Consider the following 27,476-nt stretch of genomic DNA (forward strand, 5'->3'; position numbering starts at 1 on the left):
CAAATGAACCTAAACTAATATACATTGTCTTAAAAACAGAGATTGGATTTGGGAAAAAAATAGTTTTAATTGAATTTCTTTGACTTACACATGCATAAAACAGTACATAGTACATGATATTCACTGATATGGTTATAGAATAACAATATCAAGAGTTTGCAGGCAAAATTAACAATTTTCCCTCCCAATAAAATTGCGTAAACGTCCAACTAGGAAATGATAAAAACATGCAGCATGGTCACATACACATAAAGTAGGGTATAAAAGAAAGACATTAAAGATCTAACTGCTATTTTGATTTCTCATCTTTGGTTTTAGCCAGGGGTTTCAGTTACTGTATATGCAGTTCCTAAATGAATAAATAACATTTCACTGCGAGTTTCACTGTGATTGGAGCTTATCGTTTCATTTTAAAATCACAGTGACTTTCAGCTTTTAAATTTCACAGTTACAGACTTAAGCGATGATTGTCATGTTTAAAGACTTAGGCGTCTGTTGCGCTGGTTTCAGGTGAAGGCAAGGACGCTTCTCTGAAGAGCTCATCCTCTTTTAGCATGCTCTGGAGAACACAGGAGAAACTGAGGTAAGGACAAGAGACCACAGCTGATACAGCACAATAGAAATGTTATGTGGGTTGTCTTACAGTCAAGTTGTTGATTTCCTCAGAGAAAGCGCCGATCTGTCGCACTGTGCCTTCAGAGTCCTCAATCTGCACAGAGATGCACCACATTTAAACCATCTATGACCTGAAAACTTGATGCTTAGTCAGTGAAGATTTGCTTATACCTGCTCCAGCTGATCCAAGCTCTCTTCATATATGCCAAGGCCTTTATGGAAACTGCTGCTCTGAGGCATCTGCACATCCATAGGGCAAACATACTCTTCCATGTCCTCCTGTCGCTTCCGTCTCAACGTCCCAAAACTTCCAAATGACATACGTCTTGGCTAAAAGGAGGAGAGAATGGCAAAGGACAGGTTAGACTTTCCCAGAATGCTGTTACCAAAAAATTGAGTGTTCAACATGAGATCCTGGACCACAAAACCAGTCATAAGGGTCAGTTTTTTGAAATTAAGATTTATACATCATCATCATCATCAGAATAAATAAGTTTTGCATTGATGCATGGTTTGTTAGGATTGGACAACATTTGGCCAAAATCTGGAATCTCAGGGTGCAAAAAATCAAAAATTCTGAGAAAATTGCCTTTAAAGTTGTCCAAATGACATTCTTAGCGATGCATATTATTAATCAAAAATAAAGTATTGATATATTTACAGTGGGTAATTTACAATATCTTCATGGGACATGATCTTTACTTAATATCCTAATGATAAAAATAAAAGAAAGATTTAGAATTTTGACCCATGAAATCCCATAAAAGTATTATTTTGGCTATTGCTATACCTAAGGCTGTTTTTGTGGTCCAGAGTCACATAGAAAGATGTTCAAGGACCCACAGGCAAACTGGCATACAGTTACTTGCCTTAACTTTGGCTGTGGCCGTGAGGACGTTGTAATCTGGATTTTCGAGATACTCCTGCTTCAGCCTTTGTGCCTCTGAGCCGATCAGAACGTGGAAGTGTGTTGCAAGGTGACGTCTCAACAGCGTCTTATTTGGTGGGATGTTGAGAAGCAGAGCCATTGTCTCAACATTGAAGCGAGGTTCTAAAACCTTAGAAACACAGGTAAAGAAGTATAAGTAAAAACAACATTGATAGGAACTCTGATTTCTTCTGTCACACTGCATGTACCATTAGGCCTCCGTGGACTCCGCTTCCTCTCAGGTTGGGTGCGTACTCTGCTAGATCCACTGAACGGAGCCACTCCATCACTCTGTGATTGGTCCACTGACAGATTTCTGCTGGTGTGGGATTGTTCTAATAAAAGGGGGAAATACAGCAAAAACCTAAATCGTATTTGAAATGAATGGAGCCAAGTGTGGTAGCATGATGGCAGGGTGTTACCTCTGTCGGCCGGCGGCGGAGGCAGTTGGGGTCATAGCAGTTGATGCGTAGCACTTGAATGGCCCTCTTAATACTGAGATGGTGAAGCACACTGCCTACTTTCAGACCCAGCAGGTCATCCTAACCAAACATGTGGAAAAAGTCAAAAATTACTAACAGTTTCTTAAACACCAAATCAGCATCTTAGAATGATTGAAATTTTAAACCTGTGTATTAAGACTTGTATGGCTTTATTGTATGTCTCGTACTTAAATATATAGTACAAAACCCATAAAAGATGACGTTATTTTTAAAAAATCCACCTTGCCTATAGAGGTGGCATTATTGTGATAACATGAAATGGTTGCACTTAATAAACTACTAGCACTACATGTTGCATTTTTACCGCAACTTGGAAAATAAATTACTGATACAATTCCACATTGTACTTCTTTTAGTCATTTTTTTTTTCAGCTGACAGGCAACAAGAGAAGCAATGTAAGTCTTCACTGCTTTCCTAGTGATAAGAAGAGAAGAACAGAATGGGAAGATGCCTGTGGATGAATAAAATTTCCTAAACACCTGCGTCTTTGTTCTCTCCACTTTAGCCCTGATGCCTTTGAGGCTTTTAGTCGACCACAGCTACTGAAAGAGCTTACAAATGGCAGAGAAAGAAACGCTAGATGCCATCCTGGCAGGATGTAAACATGTCGACGCTAGTCATGAAACCGCAGCCTCTGAAGGAGTTTTCCAGTGCGGATTTCACTCGATATTTGGGGACATTTAGACTCCTTGCGGAGAAAAAAAAAAAAAAAAAAATCGTATCAGTATTTTATTTTTTGAATTGGGTATTCTTAGTTGTGTTGTGATAAAAATAGCAACATGTAGTGCCAATAGCTCACCAAGTGCAACCAAAAATGTAAATCTTTCATAGGCTTTCTACTACATACGCAACCCTGGACCACAAAAAAAAGTCACAAGTGTACATTTGTTAAAATTGAGATTTATACATCTAAAAGCTTTGTTAGGATAGGATAATATTTGTCTGAGATACAACTATTTGAAAATCTCAAATCTGAGAGTGCAAAAAAAAAATCTAAATAGTGAGAAAATCGACTTTAAAGTTGTCCAACTAAAGTTCTTAGAAATATTACTAATCAAAATTTAAGTTTTGATATATTTACTGTAGAAAAATGTACAAAACATCTTCATGGGACATGATCTTTACTTAATATCCTAACGATTTTTGGCATAAACTGAAAATTTTGACCCATACAATCTATTTTTGCAGATTGCTAAAAATATACCTGTGTGGTCCAGGGTCACATATTTCAGTAAGAGACATAATATATGTTATATTAGGCCACACAAGTCTTAATACCTGGGTTCTCTTTAAGACTTGTTTGTTTGATACCTACCACAGTCATATGGTGAAGCATGCGGCCATCCACTCTGCCCTCGTCAAACTGAGATTTATACTGAGGTAGGCCAATGTCATCCAGCCATCCTTTGAGAAAATAAGAAAACAACTATTAGTATTCGCACTCTGAAATTAAATGTTATTGGTCTTAAATAGCATTTAATCAACTGTATTCACAGACATCTGGGTACGATTATTGTTACTTACGAGTAACCCAGTTGTAGTCCAGTTTGCCCATGGCATCTTCCTCCTCTGAGCCCAGCGACTGAAGAGCCAGCTGCAGTTTCTTTCTGTGTAGAGGATGTTTGATGCCCATTTCCTGAAGCACAGACAGAAATTTCATACATCTCCACATAGAGTAACCTAAAGTTACAAATTGAAAAATAATAAAAGTACATGCTTATTTAAAAAATGTGAGGCTTTTTAGAAGACCTTTTCTAAATCATGCTGAGACGCCTTCAATAATGTCTGTCCAGAGCTGATCCAATACTGAGCCTGATTTACATACAAGTCCAGTCCCTGGTTCTGCAACCACTCGCACACCTGCTCTTTACTCCAGCGTGAAAACTGGCCGTCCAGCTCACTAACAAGAGACATTAACAACATGTTGTAGTACTTGCTAAAAAAATCAAAAATAAACAAAATAACTTTTATCAAACAAACCATATGTACTTGTTATTGCTTCGCGGCGCATCACGTGACCAGCCCAGTCTGGGTCCCGCTGTGGCTCGGACCCCTCCTCTCCTAAACGCTGTTTCTGGAGAATCATCCAGGTCGGAGGAGGTGGACTGACTTCTCTTCATCCTAACGCAGGTATGCGTAAAAGTGAATATCTTCATCTTAATAACCAGTGAAAACTTACTAACAAACACACTAAAAGACCTTCCAAATAACTTCATGATCCCCTTGGATTTCTTCTTCCCTTCAGGCGAGAGTGTCTCTAATGCTTTCGGCTTCTGAGTTTGCACTCCGGCCAAATCCAAGTGCTCAGTCCCCTTGCGCTCTCTTTCAACTGCCAATATATGACCAATAATGTATTAATAAGGTGAATCTTACAAAAACCACCAAGAAATATGTGACCCTGGACCACAAAACCAGTCTTATGTCGCAGGGGTATATTTGTAGCAATAGCCAAAAATACATTGTATGGGTCAAAATGATCAATTTTGCTTTTACGGCAAAAATCATTATACGATATTACGATCATGTTCCATTGAAATATTTTGTAAATTTCCTACCATAATTATATAAAAACTTAATTTTTGATTAGTACTATGCATTACTAAGAACTTAATTTGGACAACTTTAAAAGCGATTTTCTCAAAATTGAGATTTTTTGCACCCTATGATACCTGATTTTCAAATAGTTGCATCTCAGCCAAATATTGTCCTATCCTAACAAACCATACATCAATGGAAAGCTTATTTATTCTCGAATTGCAAAAAAAAATGGACCCTTATGGCTGGTTTTGTGGTCTAGGGTCACATATGCGTACTTTAATTCAGGTAAAACTTTAACCATTTATAAAGCACGTATTAAAGGGATAGTTCACCCAAAAATGAAAATTTGATGTTTATCTGCTTACCCCCAATGCATCCAATATGTAGGTTACTTTGTTTCCTCAGAAAAACACAAACGAAGATTTTTAACGAAAACCGGTGCAGTCTGCCAGCCTTATCATGGAAGTGGATGGGCACCAGACCTTTAAAAGTAAACAAAAACATGCACAGACAAATCCAAATTACACCCTGCGGCTCGTGATGATACATTGATGTCCTAAGACACGAAACGATCGGTTTTTGTGAGAAACTGAACAGTATTTATATCATTTTTTACCTTTGATACACAGCCACGTCCATCTCTCCTGAGCACGAGTTTGTCACAGTCACGTCACATGTGCACGCGCTTCTGGCGTAGAATACGCAAACGCCGTAAGCGATCTGTTGCATGTATACGACACTCATTGTTTACACAGAGCACAGAGATTGTGGATATAGCGGCTATTCAAAATGGTTATTACTTGCGCGTATCCTGATTGTTTAAACCGATTTAAAGCTAAAAGATTACATTAGTTTGTGCAAACTCATCCGGGACTTTTCACTGATTTCCCCTTACGGCGTTTGCGTATTCTACGCTAGAGCGCGTGCTCATGTGACGTGACTGATGCCAAACTCGTGCTCATGACAGATGGACGTGGCTGTGTATCAAAGGTAAAAAATTATATAAATACTGTTCAGTTTCTCACAAAAACCGATCGTTTCGTGTCTTAAGACATCAATGTATCGTCACGAGTCGCAGGGTGTAATTTGGATTTGTCTGTGCATGTTTTTGTTTACTTTTAAAGGTCTGGTGCCCATCCACTTCCATGATAAGGCTGGCAGACTGCACCGGTTTTCGTTAAAAATCTTCGTTTGTGTTTTTCTGAGGAAACAAAGTAACCTACATCTTGGATGCATTGGGGGTAAGCAGATAAACATCAAATTTTCATTTTTGGGTGAACTATCCCTTTAAATAAAAAGGCTTACAAATGTTCTCTTACGAGAGGTCTCTCGTACTGCGTAAGCTAAGCTTACGCTTAGGGGAAAATCCTTTCCGCGAGAGATATTGAAGCCAAAAAATTATCCTTAATTTTGTATTAATGTAAAACGCGTTGCCGCAGTGAGCAGACATAGGCGAGGCGTATTGCTTGCCTATTGGCTGCTCTGCAGCAACTGCAGCACCTATCGAGCGAGGCTTGGCGCGAAACCAGCTCCAATGAGAGCCTTTCGCGCCTAATACGTCATCTCCCGCCGAAAGTGGCGTGATCCAAGCCTATAAATATCGCTCGAAGGTAGCTACACTCTGATTTTTTCATCCTTCAAGCGAAGCTCACGCATCGCTGGAGCCGGAGAAGAAGCCGCCGTCGACTGCAAGCATCTCAGCGGGACGAGCCATTGGAACTGCTGGCCACGCCGCCTTCCGTGCCTTCCTGCTGCGCTTTCCGGCGCCTATATCCTTTATAATCATTTATAATCTACAGTGTGTGTCGCCGCTGCGATACACACTGTTTCTCTAAGAGAGCAAAGTGTCTTTTTAAAGATGCTTTCATACGGCTCGTGCAGATGCCAATGGCGACTCTGAGGACTTGCCTTGCCTTCTTCACTGAGACTGCTCCCCCGCCCGCGCGGTGTCGCGCCGTAAAAAGCGCTGTGCCCAGCGGGCCCCGGACCCTTCCTCCAGCCGACAAAGCTCGCCGGTTCGCCCGCCCGCTTCATCGACCTCGTCAGCCTCTGTTCCGGACGTAAAGCGGCCGCTGTATGCCACCGCTTCCATCGACGCCGCTGACGAGGGGGGCCATGAAGGAGGAAGAGGATTTCCGTTTCCCGCCAAAGCGGGAACGCGCATGCTGCTCAGAAGAGGCGATAGCAGCCCACTTATGTCTGCCCTCCGCTGGACGGCGTGCTAAGTCGGCCCTCCCCTCTAAAGCTTGCCGTCAGACGTCAAACCTGCTTCGCCGCGCTCTCGCCGCCGCCTAGCCGCGTCAGCGCTGCGTAACATGGTCTCTCACCGTTGCTGAGAGGCACCCGTGGTTAACGCTTTCTGACGTTTTTTCTCGTCTGGCCGCCGCCCCGCCAGACGCGGCCCGCGGCCCAGGATTGAGTTGAAACCTGAGCCTCCGAAATCGTCCTGGCACATCTGGGAAAACGACAGTGTACGAGTCCCGCGGTTGCCGGACCCCCACCAAAGTTATTCGCTCGTCCAGTTCCAGGAAATGTGACTGTTCCAGTGTTTTCTGCAGCCAACAAACCGGCTCCGTCGCCCGTTTGCCTGCACACAAAAGTCGTTCCCACGGCTACACAGATATACCCCCAATAAAGTGTACTATCTGGTGTCCCGGCCACGGCCGATGGTGTTTCATGTGTCGTATGAATATGCCCACTAACCAGTGCTCATCTCTACACACAAACACAGCGCACATAAAATCGACTGAGATCGATTGCGCGTCACACGTGGTAAAGTGCCCACAGACACCACATTATGCACTGTTGGTTTCTGTAAAAACGAAACCAACAGTGCATTAACTCTATGCTTTGGGATGTTAAATGTGCCCGCTTCACAGTGCTCACAGACACCTCATTATGCACGTCAACCGGTTTCTGTAAAAACGAAACCAGGAGTGCGTTCGCTCTATGCAGGCGAACGCTGTTTGGAGTGTTGAACGCCGGTGCGCGAGTCCCGCGGCTGCCAGACTCCCACCGAAAGTATTCGCTCGCTCAGCTCCAAGAAATGTGGCTGTTCCAGCGTTATCCGCAGTCATCAAGCCGGCGCTGCAGCCTGCTTGTCTGCACTCAAGAGCCGTTCTCACGGCTACCCAATTAAATCCTCAAAGGAGTGTATTTTCGGGTGTTCCGGCCATAGCCGAAGGTGTTTTGTGTGTAGCTCGCATGCACATACACATGAGCACATCCTGTCATACAAAACCCGCGCACATAAAGTCGACCCGAATCGGCTGCGCTTCACATGTGATAATGTGCCCACCCTAGAGTGCCCACACATATCACATCAGGCAGGTCTTACGGTTTCTGTAAAAACGAACCGGACGACGCCCCGTCTACACGGCTAAAGGCTGCGCTGAGTGTGTTGAATGTGCCCGTTACTACGCAACCACATATACACACAAAGATAGCAGTCCCCGCGGTCAGTGTACCCCGAGCCTCGAATGTCACAGTCACTCGTGCGTCACAACGCACCGAAGCGACTCCGTTATTGACAGATCGGAGCGCGCTTCGCACCTACCCCCTTGCGTTACAGGTAAATGCATGGGAAAAGCTCCCAGGGGTTTCACAATGGGTGCTGGACATTATTAAAGGAGGCTATTCGCTACAGTTTCACCGACTTCGCAGGTGTTATATGTGCCCACCTCAGAGTGCCCACACATATTACATCAGGCAGGTCTTACGGTTTCTGTAAACCGGACGACGCCCAGTCTACGCGGCTTAAAGCTGCATCGAGTGTGTTAAATGTGCCGTTACCACGCAACCACACATACACACAGAGAAAGCAGTCCCCGCGGTCAGCGTACCCCGAGCCTTGCATGTCACAGACACCGAAGCGGCTCCGTTAGTAACAGATCGGAGCGCGCTTCGCACCCACCCCCTCGCATTACATGATAGATGCATGGGAAAAACTCCCAGGGGTCTCAAAATGGGTGCTGGACATTATAAAGAGAGGCTATTCGCTCCAGTTTCGACGACGCCCTCGCCGTTACACGGCGCGCGTCGAGACCACGATAAAGGCAGATGCAGCACACCTGCTACGAGCCGAAGTGACCACTAGATCTAAGGCAACTGAACAAAGCGCTAGTGAAGCGAAAGTTCAGAATGCTCACAACCAAGAAAATCCTCGCACAAGTGTGCCGAGGAGACTGGTTTGTGTCAGTGGATCTGAAAGACGCGTATTTTCAAATACAGATAGCGTCGCGTCACAGGCGATTTTTGAGATTCGCCTTCGAGGGCCAAGCTTATCAGTACACAGTCCTGCCATTCGGTTGGTCCCTAGCACCCCGTACATTTACAAAGTGCAGGGACGCAGCGCTCGCCCCGCTCAGACAGAAAGGCGTGCGAATACTGAATTATTGGGACGATTGGCTGATTTTAGCGCAATCTCACTCAATGCTCAGGGAACACACGACCATGTTACTCGATCACCTCGAGAACTTGGGTTTGAAAGTCAATTGGGAGAAAAGCTCGCTGAACCCCAGCCAGAATATCTCCTTCCTGGGCATAGAAGTGGACTCGCTGACAATGACAGCGAAGCTTTCGTCAGTGCGCGCGCTGAACGTTCAGAGCGCAGTGAGCGCGCTCTGCCGCAGCAAGTCTGCCCCGCTCAAGACCTTTCAAAGAGTGTTAGGTCTTATGGCCTCAGCATCATCAGTTCTACAGTTAGGGATGCTCTGCATGCGCCCACTGCAGTTCTGGCTGAGAGCGCGAGTGCCGCGCCGAGCGTGGGCGTCCGGTCGACTCCGTCTCACGATCAATCAGAGATGCGTTACAGCCCTGATGCCGTGGAGAACAGCCGGCTGGTACCAAACAGGTGTCACTCTAGAGAGACCCTCGAAGGTGAAAGTAGTGTCCACGGACGCGTCCACCTCGGGATGGGGAGCGCTGCTAGACGGCAGACCGTCGTTCGGCCAGTGGTCAGAACGCGAGAAATCGCTGCATATCAACTGCCTCGAAATGATGGCAGGGGAGAATGCGCTGACATATTTTCTTCCCTTATTGAAGGGAAGTCATGTATTAGTCCGCTCTGACAACATATCGGTAGTGGCTTACATAAATCGCCAGGGCGGTCTCAGGTCCAGAAAACTACATGCACTTGTAGAACGCCTTCTGGTATGGGCTCATCGCAACCTGCGCTCGCTGAGGGCAGCGCACGTGCGGGGGACCCTAAATATAGGACCAGACAGACTGTCCAGGAACAATGTTCCGGCGGGCGAATGGTCGCTGCACCCTCAGACGGTGCAACTATTATGGAAAACATTCGGCAGAGCGGAGATAGATCTATTTGCATCTCAGGACAACGCTCATTGTCTAGAATTCTTTTCCAAAGCCAAGGACGCGCTAGCCCATGCGCGGCCCCACCGTCCTCTTTATGCTTTTCCCCCAGTCTCTCTCCTACCTCAGGTGATAGAGAGGGTGAAGGAGGAAGGGTGTGCAATACTGCTAATAGCGCCGTTTTGGGGGAACCAGCCACAGCGCTGATGCAGATGACGAGCATCTCACCGTGGCCAATACCTGTGAGGAGAGACCTCCTCTCGCAGGCGGGCGGCGCGATTTGGCACCCTCACCCCGAGCTGTGGTCCCTTCATGTATGGGTCACCAGGGAATATATGATGAACTCCCCACAGGAGTGATATCAACGATCACACAGGCTAGGGCGCCATCTACTAGACGGCTCTATGCCTCGAAGTGGTCGATATTTGCGGACTGGTGCACAGCCCGCGGATCCTCACCCACAGACTGTGGAGTGACAGATGTACTTTCCTTCCTACAAGAGCTGCTGGACAAGGGCAGGTCCCCGTCCACGCTCAAAGTTTATGTGGCGGCCATAGCAGCGTTCTCGATGACAACGCTAGGTCAGTCAATAGGGAGGAATGATTTAATCATACGCTTCCTTAGGGGAGCTAAGAGATTAAATCCACCCAGACTGCCTTCAGTCCCAACTTGGGACCTTTCTGTGGTGCTGGACGCTATGAAGGGCGGACCATTCGAACCACTACAGGCGGCTGAATTAAAATATCTGTCTCTTAAGGCTATATTCCTCCTAGCGCTCGCTTCAGTGAAGCGCGTAGGAGATTTGCATGCGCTCTCCGTGGGCGCGACATGCATGGAGTTTGGACCTAACGACTCTAAAGTTATACTCAAACCCAAGCATGGATATGTGCCAAAGTCTATTAACACACCGTTTAGAGCACAGGTCATCGCACTGTCTGCTCTGCCGGTTGGGGATGATGAGGCTGACGCGAGACTCTTATGTCCAGTTAGAGCGCTAAGAGTCTATGTGTCTCGCACGTCTGCTTTTAGACAGACAGAACAGCTGTTCGTCTCGTTTTACGGGCATTCTAAAGGAATGGCTGCGTCAAAACAGACTTTATCCAGATGGATAGTGGATGCTATTGCACTGGCGTACGAGTCCAAGGGCATGCGATGCCCGCTGGGTGTCAGAGCACATTCCACGAGGGGCGTGGCCTCGTCGTGGGCTTGGTCGAGTGGAATTAACTTGCAAGACATTTGTACGGCGGCAGGCTGGGCCTCTCCGTCTACATTCATAAGATTCTACAACTTGGAGGTTCCCGCCCTACAGGCCAAGTTGCTATCGGTCTAGATATTAACAGATATCTAGACCCATGTTCCAAGTTTATCCAGGTCGTTTACCTGCCCGGATATACCAGGAGCCAGTGTTTATAGGGTCCTAATCCCCTTATATGTTCAAGCACGTTCAAACACTATATGAACCCCGGGCTATTCGCCCTCGGGTCTATGGTATCAGATCTTGGCATGCACGGCGTTTTACATGGGGTCCCCAAGCGTAAGCTTAGCTTACGCAGTACGAGAGACCTCTCGTAAGAGAACGTACTCGGTTACTAACGTAACCTCGGTTCTCTCAGAGAGGGAACGAGTACTGCGTACCTTGCCGTGCAAGCGCGTGCTCTGGGCGCTTTTATGATGAAAAAACCAGAGTGTAGCTACCTTCGAGCGATATTTATAGGCTTGGATCACGCCACTTTCGGCGGGAGATGACGTATTAGGCGCGAAAGGCTCTCATTGGAGCTGGTTTCGCGCCAAGCCTCGCTCGATAGGTGCTGCAGTTGCTGCAGAGCAGCCAATAGGCAAGCAATACGCCTCGCCTATGTCTGCTCACTGCGGCAACGCGTTTTACATTAATACAAAATTAAGGATAATTTTTTGGCTTCAATATCTCTCGCGGAAAGGATTTTCCCCTAAGCGTAAGCTTAGCTTACGCAGTACTCGTTCCCTCTCTGAGAGAACCGAGGTTACGTTAGTAACCGAGTACGTTTTACAGACAGCGTTTGGTCTAACTCACCCAGATTGGGATCGCTGTTTGCCATCTTGCTGCCTCTGATCTTGAAAAAGCCACGTCCAAAAGAGGACCGTGTTTTTTTAGAGCCAAAACTTTCATTGCCTCCGGAGCTGGGCTGAGTTGGGGAGATGGATGGAGAGCCTCCATTTTTACTGGCATCATCCTGAAATATTAAGCAGATTCTTATATTGCAGATCTTGGTTGAAATATTACACTTTTGCTTCTAAAAAGCTCCCAAGTTATATTTAAAAACAAATTAGATGCTCAGTAATCAGCTTTTTGTCACGCTCATGTTGATCTATTATTACAATGAATTAGTAAAGTATGCTTGCTTAGGTGATGTGAGATGCTGTAGGGGGAGCCATTGTGCTTAAATGAGAACAGTGACCTTATTGTGTGCAAGTAGAGTTTTTAACCAACAGGTGGTGCCAACCTTTTTACTGGATCTTATTAATACAGTCAAACCAAACATTATTCAGACACCAGATATATTTTTACTAGTGGGTGAAATACACTATAGTTAATTTATGTAAGTGAGGATAGCAAAATAAAGTAAACTGTAACATATTACACCCAAAAATCTTCATACAGGGGACCAGTAAAATTAATAAAGTTTTGGGACCCATAATTAGATTTGACACTTTGACCCGACTATGTTTTGTTACATACCTTTCCATCAAAGTTATCAGACATTATCAAGATGAATTTGTTCTGACACAGTTGAACTGTATTACCATTTTCGAAACTATAGCAAATAAACTGATAATGTGAGAATGTTTAAACATGTCTGAATACGTCTCAAATTTTGGTTTGAGTGTAATTCTTTTCTGATGATCAAGGTAAATTTGTTCTGACACAGTTTAACTCTGGGTTCTTGTCATATTTTATTACCATTTTCTAAATCTAATCTATAGCAAATAAACTGTGATAATGATAATATAAGAAATGCTGAAGGTGTCGAAATAAATTTTGGTTTGACTATATATGTGACCCTGGACTATAAAATCAGTCATAAGGTTAAATTTTACAAAACGGAGATGTATGCATCATATGAAAGCTCAATAAATAAGCTTTTTTATATGGTTTGTTAGGATAGGACAATATTTGGCTGAGATACGCCTATTTGAAAATCTAGAATCTGAGGGTGCAAAAAAATCTAAATACTGAGAAAATCACCTTTAAAGTTCTCCAAATTAAGTTCTTAACAATGCATACTACTAATCAAATTACATTTTGATATATTTATAGTAGGAATTTCACAAAAAACTTCACGGAACATGATCTTTACTTAATTTCCTAATGATTTTTGGCATAAAAGAAAAATCAATAATTTTGACCCATACTATGTATTTGTGGCTATTGCTACAAATATACCCCAGCGACTTAAGACTGGTTTTGTGGTCTAGGGTCACATATTTCATAATTTCTCATAGATTAAGTTGGTACCTCATTATTGCTTGTCAAACGAGATCCTTCAGGCTGCTGTACTTCACTAAAGACACTAAAAAAAAAGGAAAAAATCAAATCAGTCACAAATTTAATAATGTAATAACAATTTACAATAAAGATGTGCATAAGGGTACATATTCCATGATCGTCAGGGAGAAGATGGTAAGATATGATTTTTTTTATAAGTATTATATTAACCTTAATTTTCTTAACTTTTCATATTTGATTAAATTTCCAAGTCTTATTTTGTACACTATCCATGGAAAGTGCCTGAACATCAGTGCAGACCAATTTCTTCAATCTCTGCTTTGTTCCCCAACCACGGAAAATACTTGAACATCAATATATCTTTGTATGAACACACAAGGAATAACAAATGTCTACAGTAAGTAAACAGACCTGTCCGTGGTCTCAGCTGCAGATTTGTGTGTGGTCACTTCAGGGAGCAGCTCTGAACATGGAATGAGCTGAGGCTGCATAAGAAACAACAACACTGATGTATGCGAGTATGCAAGAGAGAAGTATTTTCTGACGAGTCAGATTTTAATCGACAAGAGAAGCCAGCAGTGACTGGTCTGAAATGACCTGAAGGTACAGGATGCTGCTCCCAAACAAAAACAACAGAGACGTTCCCAGTCAAAAAAAAGGTTGATTAAATTGTTATTCTCTGTCAGAGCATCACAATGAAAGTACTGCAAGGAGGGGGTCTAAAAGGAAGTCTGAGGAACATCCTGTGTACATAACCATGTGTGTGTGTGTGTGTGTGTGTGAGAGAGTGTAAGACCCTTCATACTTCATCAGTTTCCTCTGTGCCTCCTGTGGAGATCATCTCAGTGTCACACAGCCCTTCTCTTGTGTCGTCATCCCTGGGTTTGTCTGGGAAAACAACACAAGTCATAAGACAGGATAAATCAGCCAGGCTATTAGACTGGGATGCAGACAAAAGCTTTCTGGGAAATATTCTTGAGATCAAAATCTTTCTGAAAAAGACACAAGTGGTACCGATTAAGCAATGAATCTCGTGTAAATGGTAACAGGAGATTCACCTACTAAAGATCAGGAGGTTTACATTATAGCAGAAGTTAAAGTTATTCTCCCAGTCAACAGGTTTCAATTTTGTGTCACGGACATACCGTTTTTAATTGTTTATAGCGTGCCGTTGTAATATGAGCATTTATTTCCAAAAGGAAATAACGTATAAACAAAAGACAGACATGAAAGTGTCACCTTTAGATGCCTGCACGGACATCACCATTTCCTGAACTCGCTTATAACGGATCAGAGATTGCTGCAGCTCTTTTATCTTCAAATCCTAAAAAGTTTCAGATTAAAACAATGTAGAATTGAATATCATATGAAATACAAATCAATTTAAAACAATTCAAAAGTTCGGGATCAGTAAGATTTCTAATGTTTATATTAAACATTGTCTAATGCTCATCAATGCTGCATTTACTTGACCAAAAATACAGAAAAAAAAAGTAATATTGTGAAATATCATTACAGTTTAAAATAATTGATTTCAATTTTAAAATATAATTTATTCCTGTGATGCAAAGCTGAATTTTCATCAGCCATTCCTCCAGTATTAAGTGTCACATGATCCATCAGAAATCATTCTGATATGCAGATTTTTCACCTTTATTATCAATGTTGGAAACAGTTGTGCTGCTTAATATTTATCATTTTTTTAAATGTGTTATTCTTTTTTTCAGGATTCTTTGATGAACAGAAAGTTAAAAAGAACAGCATTTATTCAAAATATAAATCTTTTAAAAGTCGTTGCCATCACTTTTTATCAATTTAACAAATCTTTGGTGAATAAAAGTATTAATTTATTTCACTGACCACAAAGTTAAATGGTAGTTTATATCGTTAAAAAAAGATTTCTATTTTAAATAAATGCTGTTCTTTTAAACGTTCTATTTATTAAAGAATCCTGAGGAAAAAGTATCACAGGTTCCAACAAAATATTAAGCAGTTTTCAACATTGATAATAAATCAGCATATTAGAATGATTTCTGAAGGATCATGTGACACTGAAGACTGAAGTAATGTACTGTATTCACATAATTATTTACATCGAAATAATATTTCTCAATATATATAGATGAGCAAAATAAACTTATCTAAAAACATTAAAGAAAATGCATATATATATATATATATTTACACTAAAAGAACAGCTTTTATTTGAAATATAATTTTCGAAAGCTTTTGATCAATTTTATGCATACATACTGAATAGAAGAATTAACTTACATAAAACTATCCTTTGACTGGTTTATCTCTACTTCTGCACGCACACATTTAGGCAAAGACTGTTTAATTAGAAAGATTGCGAAGATGGTTTAATTAGAAACTACAGACTGTGAAATAATGTGTGTGCTGGCAGGTGGTTGATGTGATCGTCATAGCAAAATAGCGGGACATCATATTGTTTACCTTCTCTTCATTGGCTGCCTTCAAGGACTCAACAGCACTCCTCAATCTCTGCACCTCCATGTCTGAACACACAAAACAACTTCAGAAATAGTATCTTATAGCAACATGCTAACCATTTCAGAATAAGACTGAGGCCTTTGATACATTTTTATATCTCTAGAATCACTAAAATAAACACCTCAGAAACAGCAAAACCATCACTGGTAAAGATGATTTGCAGTAATAAATAAATAATGTGAGACTATACAAGCACATTTTGCAAATCAGAGTTATAAGAGCAGGGGAGTTTACAGCCAAAATCAGGTCACCATCAATCAAAAAGCATGTCTAGACGTGTAATACAAACCTTCATATACCTCACACATTCCAACACTGTTTTTCTTGAGCTTACAATGTGCTGGCAATGGGATAGTTTCTCCTTTATCACACTAAAATGTTTTTGTTCCTGTGTCATGCACTTAGTAGTGGATTTAATAGCTGCGAAATGGTTCTGTGCGGGACTCCCTTTTGATAGTGTCCAAAAGTCTAAGAACAGTCATGTTTTCCACTCATGCTAAGCAGCATAAATAATGATAGTGAATACAAAAACACATGAACAGAGATATCATGAAATACAGTTGAGGTCAAAAGTTTACATACACCTTGCAGAATCTGCAAAATGGTAATTATTTTACCAAAACAGGTGAGATCATACAAAATGCATGGTATTTTTATTTAGTACAGACCTGAATTAGGTATTTCACATAAAATATAGACATATAGTCTCCACAAGAGAAAAAAAAATAGGTGAATTTATAAAAATGACCCCATTCAAAAGTTTAAATACACTTGATTCTAAATACTGTTGTTACTTGAATGATCCACAGCTGTTTTTTTTTTGTTTTTTTTGTTAAATGATAGTTGCACATGAGTCACTTGTTTGTCCTGAATAGTTAAACTGCCTGCTGTTTTTCAGAAAAATCCTCCAGGTCCCACAAATTCTTTGTTTTTGTTTATTTTTTTAGCATTTTTGTGTATTTGAACCCTTTCCAACAATAACTGTATGCTTTTGAGATCCATCTTTTCAAACTGAGGACAACTGAGAGACTCATATGCAACTATTACAGAAGGTTAAAATGCTCACTGATGTTTCAGAAGGAAACACAATGCATTATGGGTGTGAAAACTTTTGGAATTTGAAGATTAAGGGAAAAATTTAACTTATTTTGTCCTCTGGGAAACATGAACCATATTCTGTAGCTTCTGAAGGGCAGTACTAAATGAAAAAAATATGATATTTAGGCAAAATAAACATTCACCTCTTTATTCTGTTCAAAAGTTTACACCCCTTGCTCTTAATGCATTGTTTTTTTATTATCTGGAGCATCAGTGAGCATTTAAACCTTCTTTAATAGCTGCATATGAGTCCCTCAGTTGCCCTCAATGTGAAATGATGCATCTCAAAACCATACAGTCATTGTTGGAAAGGGTTCAAATCCACAACAATGCTGAAAATAAACAAAGAATTCGTGGGACCTGAAGGATTTTTCTGAAGAACAGCAGGCTGTTCAGGACTCGTGAACAACTAAAAAAAAAGAACAGCTGTGGATCATTCAATTATTCAATTTTTATAAATTCAACCATTATTTCCTCTTGTGAAGACTAGATGTTAACATCTTTAATGTGAAATAGCTTATTCAGCTCAGTACTAAATAAAAGAAATCACATGCATTTTGTAAGATCGCGCTTAATTTGGTAAAATAATTAACATTTTGCTGATTCTGCAAGGTGTATGTAAACTTTTGACCTCAGCTGTATATGTATGAATTCTCTAGTTAGATTCTGATTAGAATTTAACAAGTTAGAACTGAATTTGGCATATTGCATACCTTTATCTCTGTTTTGTGACTGTTCTGTGTTTGGGGCTCCTGGCATGTCCTGGTCCTGAAGTCGTCTAAGTGCCTGTTCTCTCTCTTCCAGCTGCTTTTGTAGTGATATCAGCTCCTCCTGACCAATAAAGAACACATTTAACATCTGCAGTTCAGATTCAGTCTAGGCTCACCATGTGCCAAACGCAAATGTACTCATCTACTAATATAGCGTTATCAAAAAGACATGATTTTACATGATTCTGTCCAGCTATGTGAATTTGTCCTGCTTTGAGCATGTGGATAAAGTTCATTAGCTTGGCACATTCCAGTGGCTAGTCATGAAGGTTAGAGTGAACTACACAAGGATTTCTCTGTGTGGTAAAGTGATTCATAGACAAGCACTTGCTGTTACACTTCACTGCTGTTAAACTTTTAAACTTTTTGCTGTTAAATGTTGTGTAATTATCACCTGACCATAAGGCATTCGTACTTTGGTAGAGTTAAGACTTCTCTCATACTCTTGCCTCTCGTCCTCCATAGAAGTCAACTGAAGGCGCATGTCTTTCACATCCTGATAAAGACCCTATGGAGACAGACCATGAGATCTATAAGTCAAAGCATCAAGAGGGAATTTGAGACTTGCAAAACACTAAAACTGAGATCTTAAAGGGATACTCCAAATGAAATCTATATTTTCATCTAACACAGAGGAAACCTAGCCCATTCTTTTGGTCCACTGTGGATTTCTGGTTTCTGAAACTGAAACTCCCTCATGCAAGTGAGAGAAAGCTGAATGGGTCCAGTGTAGTCTAGACTCAAACGGGGCAAAAAAGCTTTATAACAGGAAATGGCTCTGGCACTCAGCGTTTTGCTCTCACCCTCTGCTGGATAAAGCTGGGGGCTTAAGCAGCAATGAATGTCACTATGGAAAGCACAGGGAGGTCAAACCATAATAGCCAGGTTTAATTTCATTAAATGTTCAGATTGTCAGTGCAGCTCATTCGGTTCTGCATTCAGAGCACTTTTAAGGTTCTAATTAACGACTGGAGACTGTGATTTATTAGGGCTGTGGGACTCTGTGCCCTATGAAATTTCACAGTGGTGATGGTGCAAACATGTGCTCCTTACCTCACTTTCTCTGCAATCTCCTTCTGCAGCAGCTAGTCTTAGTTTCAGACTTGATACCTCGGTCAGCAGTTCCAGTTTCTCAGTCTCTAAAGCACTCCTGCTGAGCAGCTCCTACAAACAAATACATATTACATCCTTTTTTAGAAACCTTTTCCTTTAATACTGACCTCTATTACAAGAATGTGTCTTAAAGAGCAGGTCATATGGTATTTTAAAGTGTCTCTTAATATTGTGTTGGAATCCCCTACAGGTTTAAATGCATCTGAAGTCAGAAAACATTGTAATTTTCTCAAAATATACATTTAACATTAGAATCGTTTTGCAATGATTTAGAAACAATTCGTTCGAAGCAGTTCGGCACTTAAGGTCTGTAAACCACTCCTTTCCATAAGCCTTCTCTGCTCTGATTGGTCAGCTGGCCAAGTCTGTTACGAGTGGCCTTTCCGTATTATAAATAATTCTGAATTATCAGAACTGTTTCAGTAAAACAGGAATATTGTGCTTTATTTTGAGCTGATATTTTAAGAACTCAATTGAAAATGTACACTTAACGTATTAATCATACTTACAGGTTTTGGTTCAGCTTGTTGGTCCAAATAAAGATGGTACAGACTTATCTTTCACGGACAAGTGTTTAAAGTGGGGTTCAATGCTGTTTCATGCTTGTTATTTACACTGTTAAAGAGTTGGATTCTCATGCTAAACATGGCCAAAGGTTAAAAAAACGATTTGGACATATTTATTATGTGCCGAATACACACTTCCGGATTTCTTACGTTTTCTTAATTTTTTTTCGATCATGGCTCTTCATTACATCTTGACGGGTGGAACTCCTTGTATGGGCATTTCTCCCGGAAGAGCACGCCCATCAACGTGCTTCATTCGGCTGCACTGCTGCACAGGACTCAATCAGGAAGAATGTCTCTACTAAAGAAGTGTGGTTTTGGTTGTAAGGCAAAGATAACTTTGCTTAGCTTCCCGAAGAACCCAGCGTTACATGAACAGTGGATGCAGTTTTTTTTTTCCTGGGCAGAAACAAGTGTGTTTGTTGACAAACGTTTTATAAACAAGGCCCAGTCCGATGCTGGATTTGCACATTGTTTGATACTGAAAGATGGAGCGGTCCCAGCTATAAAAGATCCCGGTCATGATTCAGAACTGCAGATGGTAAGTGAAACGTCATTAAATGTCTGTGTTTTGTTGGCAATCAGAGCCCCACCCACGGCGCGCCTCCAGGAGCTCCGCTGTTTTCGGAGAGAATAGTAAAACTGCATCTTTCTTTTGTAAATATGATAAAACTAAAGACTTTAAGAGATATGAAGGATGCAGTACTACTCTATAGGTACTCAAGATTAATATGAGATTAGGTGAAACTGCGTGTTATGCCTCCTTTAACAAAACCCGTAAGATTAGAGAAGCAGGTCAGAGTGTTCATATTTCACGGGCAAGCGGGAATTATGCTAATGTGTTACAGAGTGACGTATATCATAACAGGCAGAAGACTGGAAAATATGACTTAAGGCGGTTCAGCCAACTCTTTCTTTTGAAAGACAATATCTTTGTCATGCACTTTTTTGATTAACATCTTTGCAGACCATTTACAATGAAGGAAAACAAATTTTTCGAAAACCCATATGGCCATAAATGCTGTGCGCTTCTGTTATTGGATATAAGCTTATAAAAGAGACCACAGACCTGCTGTAGTAACTCTTCCGTAGCATTCAGTTTCATGCGGTGTTCCTCAAGGCTCGAGTCCAGGTCCCTTATTTTTTCTCCTTGAACTTCTACCTGGTCTGTCAGAACACTTACCTGGGGGATCAGAGTGGATAGTTATTGAGTTTGTGTGATGTGTGACATTTAGAAACTACAATTGCTGTTTGCAGGCAAGCACACAACGTCAAATCTGACTAGAAAATCCCACACAACCCAAGTCTCTTGACTCAGTTTTGACAACACACCTGGAGCACTAGACATTCTTTGTCACTTTCCAAGCGTGAGAGTCGCTCCTGGTAGACCAAATCCCCTGCTGCAGATCCATGGCCATTGGTCTGGAAACATAAACAAATGCTTAGAGTGCTAGACGCAGTTATATTTTACATTAAATATACATGAAAACACATTTCCAAACAGACACAGCAAATTTACTGGCTGCATGGTGTGACACATACTGCATTCTTGAAATACCAGACTCTAAACATTCAACAAAATGCAGTGAAATGAACTGAAATGACCATTTTCAGTCAAACGCAAGTGGGACCTGAAAAAGAAAATCACATGCTGCCTTTGGTGAGTCATCTGGGCTTCGTACAGATGATACTCTGCTATTTGAGATGTATGCGAAAGGTTTTCACATCGTAAGATTTTGCTGCCCAGGAGTGGAAATTTCACAAAGCATGCATGCTTCAGGTTGAATATGGAAAAAGGGGTTGGGGAGCTGAAATGTGCTTAACCCAGATGAATCATGGAGTTAAGAATGGAAAATGCAAAGGGAGAAAATCTTATGTCAGACTTACAGATAAATACATTATATGAAAAAAAGTCAGCAGTAATTTCTGCATCTAACAGTATACAAAACTGGCCAAAATAGCAAACTTTATTAAAGCTTCCTATTTTAGCATCTTTATTTAAAACGGGTAAACTCACCAGTTGGCCTCGAAGCCATTCCATCAGACCCTCGGCTGTGGTTTGAGACACCTGACTGCGCAGACCCTCCTTTTCCTCGGGATCCATCAAGTCCAACGCAGCCCTCAGGTCCTCCAAGAGGTGCAGCACTCGAAGGCTGCCCAGGAATGGTGAAGTTGGCGACTGGCAATCAAAAAGGCCATTGGTGTAGTTCAAAGCCTTAGAACCTGCGGCAAGTGCAAGAATGAGGATTAGTAAAAGGATTTAGGGATGAGTTAAAACTGTTGGGTTCTGTGTACAATTTAATTTGGACTTCTTCGATTTAATATTATTTGGCATTTTTGGAACATGACTGTGGTTGTATTTCCCAAAAAATAAACAAAATGGGAGTAAGCAAATGACTGAATTTATTATATTTTAAATTACATTTTTTGGGTGACTTCACTTTAAACCTTATGTATTGCTGTAGCCGCTTCCAGCACTTTCCAAAACAAAACACAGGTTGGATGACTGTGACCGCACTTCTCGGGTGGCTTATTGTCAGACAGTAAACAGTGGGACGTCCACTGCCATAATTACAGAGGGAATGGAAAACCTTCATAAGACTCAATCTTGCTCCAAGACAACAATTTTTCTCTGATGTGTCCCTGATGTTCCCAGAGATGGACAATAATGTGGTCGCATACTGAATAAGCATTAGATTTCATCAGTGCTGAAATAATGGAAAAAGCTCGTAATGGTGCTCACTACGCAAACTCTCATTTCGTACAATCTGCAGAAACATTCACAGTGCAGATTTATTCTCCTTGCAAGTTTTACGTATGTGCATTGACCCTTAAAAAATCTGTCAAATAAGTTGGGTTGCTTTTAATAACAAGTGATGACTGTAAAGCTGCAAATAATAAAATAAAGAACAGAAAGAATAATTTTTTGTACACGGTGTTTATCATTTATGTAGTCGTACCTGCAATGATTCCATCCATCTGCTCCAGAGCAGCGGCCAACATATCACTTGCATCGCACATCATGATCACCTTTCTTGAATCCTGCAAATGCAACATTTAAAGTTAAGCAAGGACATTGCTTTAACTCCCTTTTTTCTTTTTTTAATTGTCATCAGTGGTGCATAAATTAAACACCTCATCCTACATGGTACATCTCATAACAAAAATTCATCTATCTGATGTTCTCTCTCCTGCCTGGCACTAATATGAGCCAATTCTTTCCCACTTTGCAGAATGGGAGGACTCGTGTGTGGGATAATGACATGATTCTCCCAGGATTTTTCTCCGCTGTGTGTTGGAATGCTTGGAATTTCAGACCTTCAAAACAAAGTCCCACAGGCTTCATGTCCAGTCTGTTAGTGCCACTGGCCTACAGCTCGACAGAAGCTTCCCTTCTCCACCTAACAGGTTGGATCCCTGCATGAACCCTGTAATTAGTATTTTAAAATTAATTTAGATTAGCAAGGCAAATTATATCTAATAGACGGGTATGCCTTGCTTACGAACACATGTCAAAACATGCATAAGCAGCTGCTAAAATGAGTTAAAAAAACCCTACTACAAACCTTAAGGTATGCAGGACAGTGTTGTTATTGTTAACTAAAAATGAACTATTAAAATAATGCTAAAATAAAATTTGGTAACACTTTACAGTAAGATGTCATTTGTTAACATTAGTTAATGTATTAACTAACACAATTGAACAACAAGCAATGCATTTACTATTTATTAATCTTTGGTAATGTTAGTTAATAAAAATACCACCGTTCATTGTTTGTTCATGTTGGTTCACAGTGCATTAACTAATGTTAACTAATAACTTATGATTTTAATAATGCATTAGTACAGCTGAAATTAACCTTAACTTCATGCTAAATAATGTAACTGATGAAACGTATTGTAAAGTGTCACCTAAAATTTTAGATGAAAACTTAATAATAAAAAACTAACTAAATAAAAATGTGTAACTAAACAGAAATTAAAAATGTTAAAGTTAAATATTTAAACTGTTTACTTAAAACAAGAAAAAGGGACTAAAAAAAAGGGAAATCACAAAATGCCATGCAATGGTAAAAGACACTTTTCTAAATGTGTATTGAGTTTACACCAGCGCTGAACACAAATTTAAAGTTTTACTATGCAAACTATCTAAAAATACCAAAGCTTAAACAATACATCAGTTGTTTTTTGAACAACTGGTAAACCATACTGACCCATCGCTATATAGGACTACACTGCTGGTCACAATTACAAAAGCCAAAACAGTGGGGTAAATCACTAAAAATTATCTACTTAATTTTGTTATAGACTGCAAGAGAGCTGGTACTCTCAACAACTAACACAGAGGTCTTTGTTTGTCCGTTTACCACCGACCCCCAGAGAAAGAGCACAGAAACAAGCTACATTCTCATTCTAACATGAACCTATTCAATTATGAACTTATCTGATCAACGAGGACTGCAGAAAGCAGAAAGGGCAAGACCGGCCTACGTCACATCACTGTTTTTATGTAGCAAGAGAAGCAGGCAGGGCTTTGTTTATGGATATTAGATTTTTAGGTCAATAAGTCCTTTGTACACAATGCTTGTTAAAAACACACTGCAAACAAAAGCTGTTTTGAAGCCCCGTGACCAGCGTCTTCCTCAGGCAAATCCTCACCGAAACTTGACTGATGAATGAATGAAAGTGCTAAAATAAGTTACCATCTACTCGATTCGAACTGACATTCAGACTCATTACCACCTGTAGAAACACTGGCCAAAGTGGAGGTCCGCCCAGCTTGAAATCCACAGCTACTTTTGGCTAAAAGAAAACATTCTCCACATCCCTGGAGGGAAAAGGAGCTGTATTTAGTCAGCTGCCTGCATCACTTCCTATGGGGAAGCCCTGGATATCTGGCAGTTTCTGTACATAGTGCAAGGGGAAACTTTGAAAGTGAATATTTGCTTAGATGCGACCAGTTTAAGCATTCACATGACCCAACAAAAGAAACTCCGCTCAAGTGTTTCCATCCACTCTGATGAGAACCATCTCTGATGTGTTCTTTTCATGGATATTTTGATTTTCCATTTCACAAAGCCTGGACGGAAAATCATACGGATAGAAGCCCCTCGTGATAGTGTGGAGTGATCTTTGGCTGCAAGCAAAGTTAAAACAATACTTTCCAGTAGTAAACTGCAGATTTTAATCAGTCACAAATGGACTGAGGAATTACATTTCCATACGGAAAGAGGGGAAGAAACAGAGTTAATTGGCTGTAGCACTAAATATTCCGTATGCGTACCATGCACCAGTGCCTCCATGACCCAGATGACCAGATCCATCGAGAACCTCCCCCTCTTCCCAGATTCCTGAAAAACTCCTCCAGATGTGCGCTCCCTCCGCATACCTTTACAATCAGCGCTTCCTCTAAACATAGATATGGTACAGCCCGCCCTGAGGCCAAAGCTCTGTCAAGCCTCTTGTGAAAATGAATTCAAGTGTTTTAATAGTAAATATACAATAAATCAGCAGACTGCATATTGCCTTACAGGGTTGTTAACCGAAGCACTCTAGGAGGGATGGTTGTGACCAGCTGGCTTGGTGCCCAGGCGGTCCTACGAGTACAAAGGTAGAAGTCGTTCGGATTTATTTACATACTCTGACGTTGAACAGATGTGGAGATATGGGATGGAGTGGGGGTAGTCTGAAAGAAAAACAACCCGCTGCCCGTGCCGTTATCCAGACTGAGCCTCGTCCCAAATGCTCCTAATCTCTCCGACGGATCATGCTACTGAGTTATACACTATGCAAACACACAGATGTGACACATATGTGGCCTTCGGCATTAAATAAGCTCCTAGTGGTGAAGTTCCATCCGCTACTAATCGTTCAGCTGAATGGTGGAGTGTGCAAGTTGAGATTTCCACATTGCTTCGAGTTCCTGAATAAAAGTAAAAGCACATCCCATGTCGTATCACTTGGTTTGATAAAGTGCTTTAATGGTAAGGGACGATAGCAGCATTCCTCTTATAGGGGAGTGAGCTGTTGGACGATAAAGACCAGAGACATCTCTCACCATTCATCAGTGTTTCCCAACCATTTATGTCTAAAGTACACCCTCAGGCCCATCAGTAAAGCCCTTAATCGACACAATTCAGAAATGGGTTCTTATTCAATACGGGATCATTTAGCATTATCATCATCATTATTATTATTATTATAAATACTATTGATACTGGGGCAAATGCACAACATGTTTTACAAATGTGCACACATTAAAGTCTCTTATACTCAAAGTTCCATTTATTTGATCAAAAATACAGAAATTCAAATTCATAATTATATTAATAATTAAATTCATAATAAGTTTTTTAATTTTAACATATTTTAAAATATAATTGATTTCTGTGATGCTAAGCTGAATTTTCATCAGCCATTACTCCAGTCTTCAGTGTCACATGACCCTTCAGAAATCATTCTAATATACTGATTTATTACTTTTATTATCAATGTTGGAAACAGTTGTGCTGCTTAATATTTTTTTGGAACCTGTGATACTTTTTTCAGGAGTCTTTGACGAATAAAAAGTTAAATAGAACAGCATTTATTCAAAATAGAAATCTTTTCTAACAACATTTGCTTTCACTTTTTATCAATTTAACACATCCTTGCTGAATAAAAGTATTAACTTCTTTCAAAGAGAGAAAATGTACTGACCCCTAACTTTGAACGAGCTGTTTATTGTTACAAAGTTTTTTTATTTTAAATAAATGCTGTTCTTTTTAATGTTTTATTTATCAAAGAATGCTGAAAAAGTAAAACAGGTTCCCAAAAAAAATAAATAAAAAATATTAAGCAGCACAACGGTTTCCAACACTGATTATAAATCAGCATATTAGAATGATTTCTGAAGGATCATGTGACACTGAAGACTGGAGTAACAATGCTGAAAATTCAGCTCTGCATCACAGGAATAAATTATGCGTTAAAGTATATTAAAACAAAAAAACACTATTTTAAATTGCATTAAAATTTCTGTATTCTGTATTTTTTATCAAACAAACACAGCCTTGATGAGCAGAAAAGTCTCCTTTAAAAAAATCTTACTGTATGTGATCACATGACACATGATTGCCAGACAACAGAGTTACATTTAACATGATTAAAATGTCAAAGCCAAATGGCTGCATTGATAATGCTTTGATTCTGACATTCTACAGCATGTCTTTGTTCAAAGGAATACAAGGAAACATGTGGAGGACAAGATAGGAAACATCTGCCCCACACTTCAAGTCTGCATGGGAGCAATTTGGGGTCTTATATTTGAAGAATTAAAAAAAAAAATCTCTGAGGTCATAGCTGACCTTTTTCCACTGTGAAAGGCCACAGTTCCTCTCTGGAAGTTACAGTAAACACAGGATATACTTACACACAGGTTTAAAGTCTTTACAGCACAAGATATGAAAGTCTGCGCACACACAGAATCATGACCAACTTCAGATTTAGGAGTCACACCCACAAGCGAATATAGAAAAGCAAATCATGATATTCTCCAACAAAAAGACACATTCACAAGTTAAAACAAAGAAATAGTTATTGTAGCTTAACCCTCAAATAACATTACCTTTCAAAGTGGAAGATTTCTAACGTTAGTTAATTTGTTATAAATGTAAAAACCTAGAGCGATTTTACAAATAAATTAATAAAATGTGTTACATATTCGCAGTGCATAATCAGGTATGAATAAAAATACAAAAAACGATTAAACAAAAGAAAAAATAGACAAAAACAAGCTTTTTAAAACGCGTAAACGACTCTCAGGTGCGATACAGATGAAGTGCGTTATTATTGTTTAATCGCTTTTTCAAATAATGGAAACTGCTTACCTTCTAATGTAATGAGAAGTCCTAACGTTGTTTTAAGTAATAAACTTCCTTTAGCAGATGTATGTGTCTGAAATCAACATATAATCCCGAGCGTCCCTCATATTATTGTGTTCAAATGAAGTTGAACGTGTCTCCTCTAAGAGCAGCGGCGAAACTTTCGGACTT

General features: G+C 40.5%; 1 protein-coding gene across 2 annotated transcripts; it reads right to left on the reverse strand.

The window, feature by feature from the left end:
* Positions 1-47: 47 nt before the first annotated feature.
* Positions 48-27,476, reverse strand: ppfibp1a (PPFIA binding protein 1a). 2 transcript variants are annotated; one of them, XM_073838649.1, is made up of 25 exons: positions 27,312-27,476; positions 22,404-22,485; positions 21,461-21,666; positions 20,776-20,865; positions 20,513-20,626; positions 18,818-18,928; positions 18,180-18,272; positions 17,708-17,825; positions 15,840-15,901; positions 14,622-14,706; positions 14,188-14,270; positions 13,794-13,867; positions 13,392-13,446; positions 11,949-12,108; positions 4,247-4,376; positions 4,028-4,168; positions 3,797-3,947; positions 3,572-3,683; positions 3,363-3,451; positions 1,966-2,085; positions 1,753-1,878; positions 1,485-1,673; positions 787-945; positions 644-709; positions 48-559 (listed from the first exon to the last, which is right to left on the reverse strand). In XM_073838649.1, the coding sequence occupies exons 2-25, from the start codon at positions 22,465-22,467 to the stop codon at positions 485-487; spliced, it is 2,673 nt and encodes an 890-aa protein (XP_073694750.1). In that variant the 5' UTR covers positions 22,468-22,485; positions 27,312-27,476; the 3' UTR covers positions 48-484. The 2 variants fall into 2 exon arrangements, with proteins under 2 accessions (XP_073694750.1, XP_073694751.1); XM_073838650.1 differs by having other exon boundaries at positions 4,037-4,168; positions 27,312-27,475.

This window comes from Garra rufa, chromosome 4, assembly GCF_049309525.1.
Source record: "Garra rufa chromosome 4, GarRuf1.0, whole genome shotgun sequence".
NCBI lineage: Eukaryota > Metazoa > Chordata > Actinopteri > Cypriniformes > Cyprinidae > Garra > Garra rufa.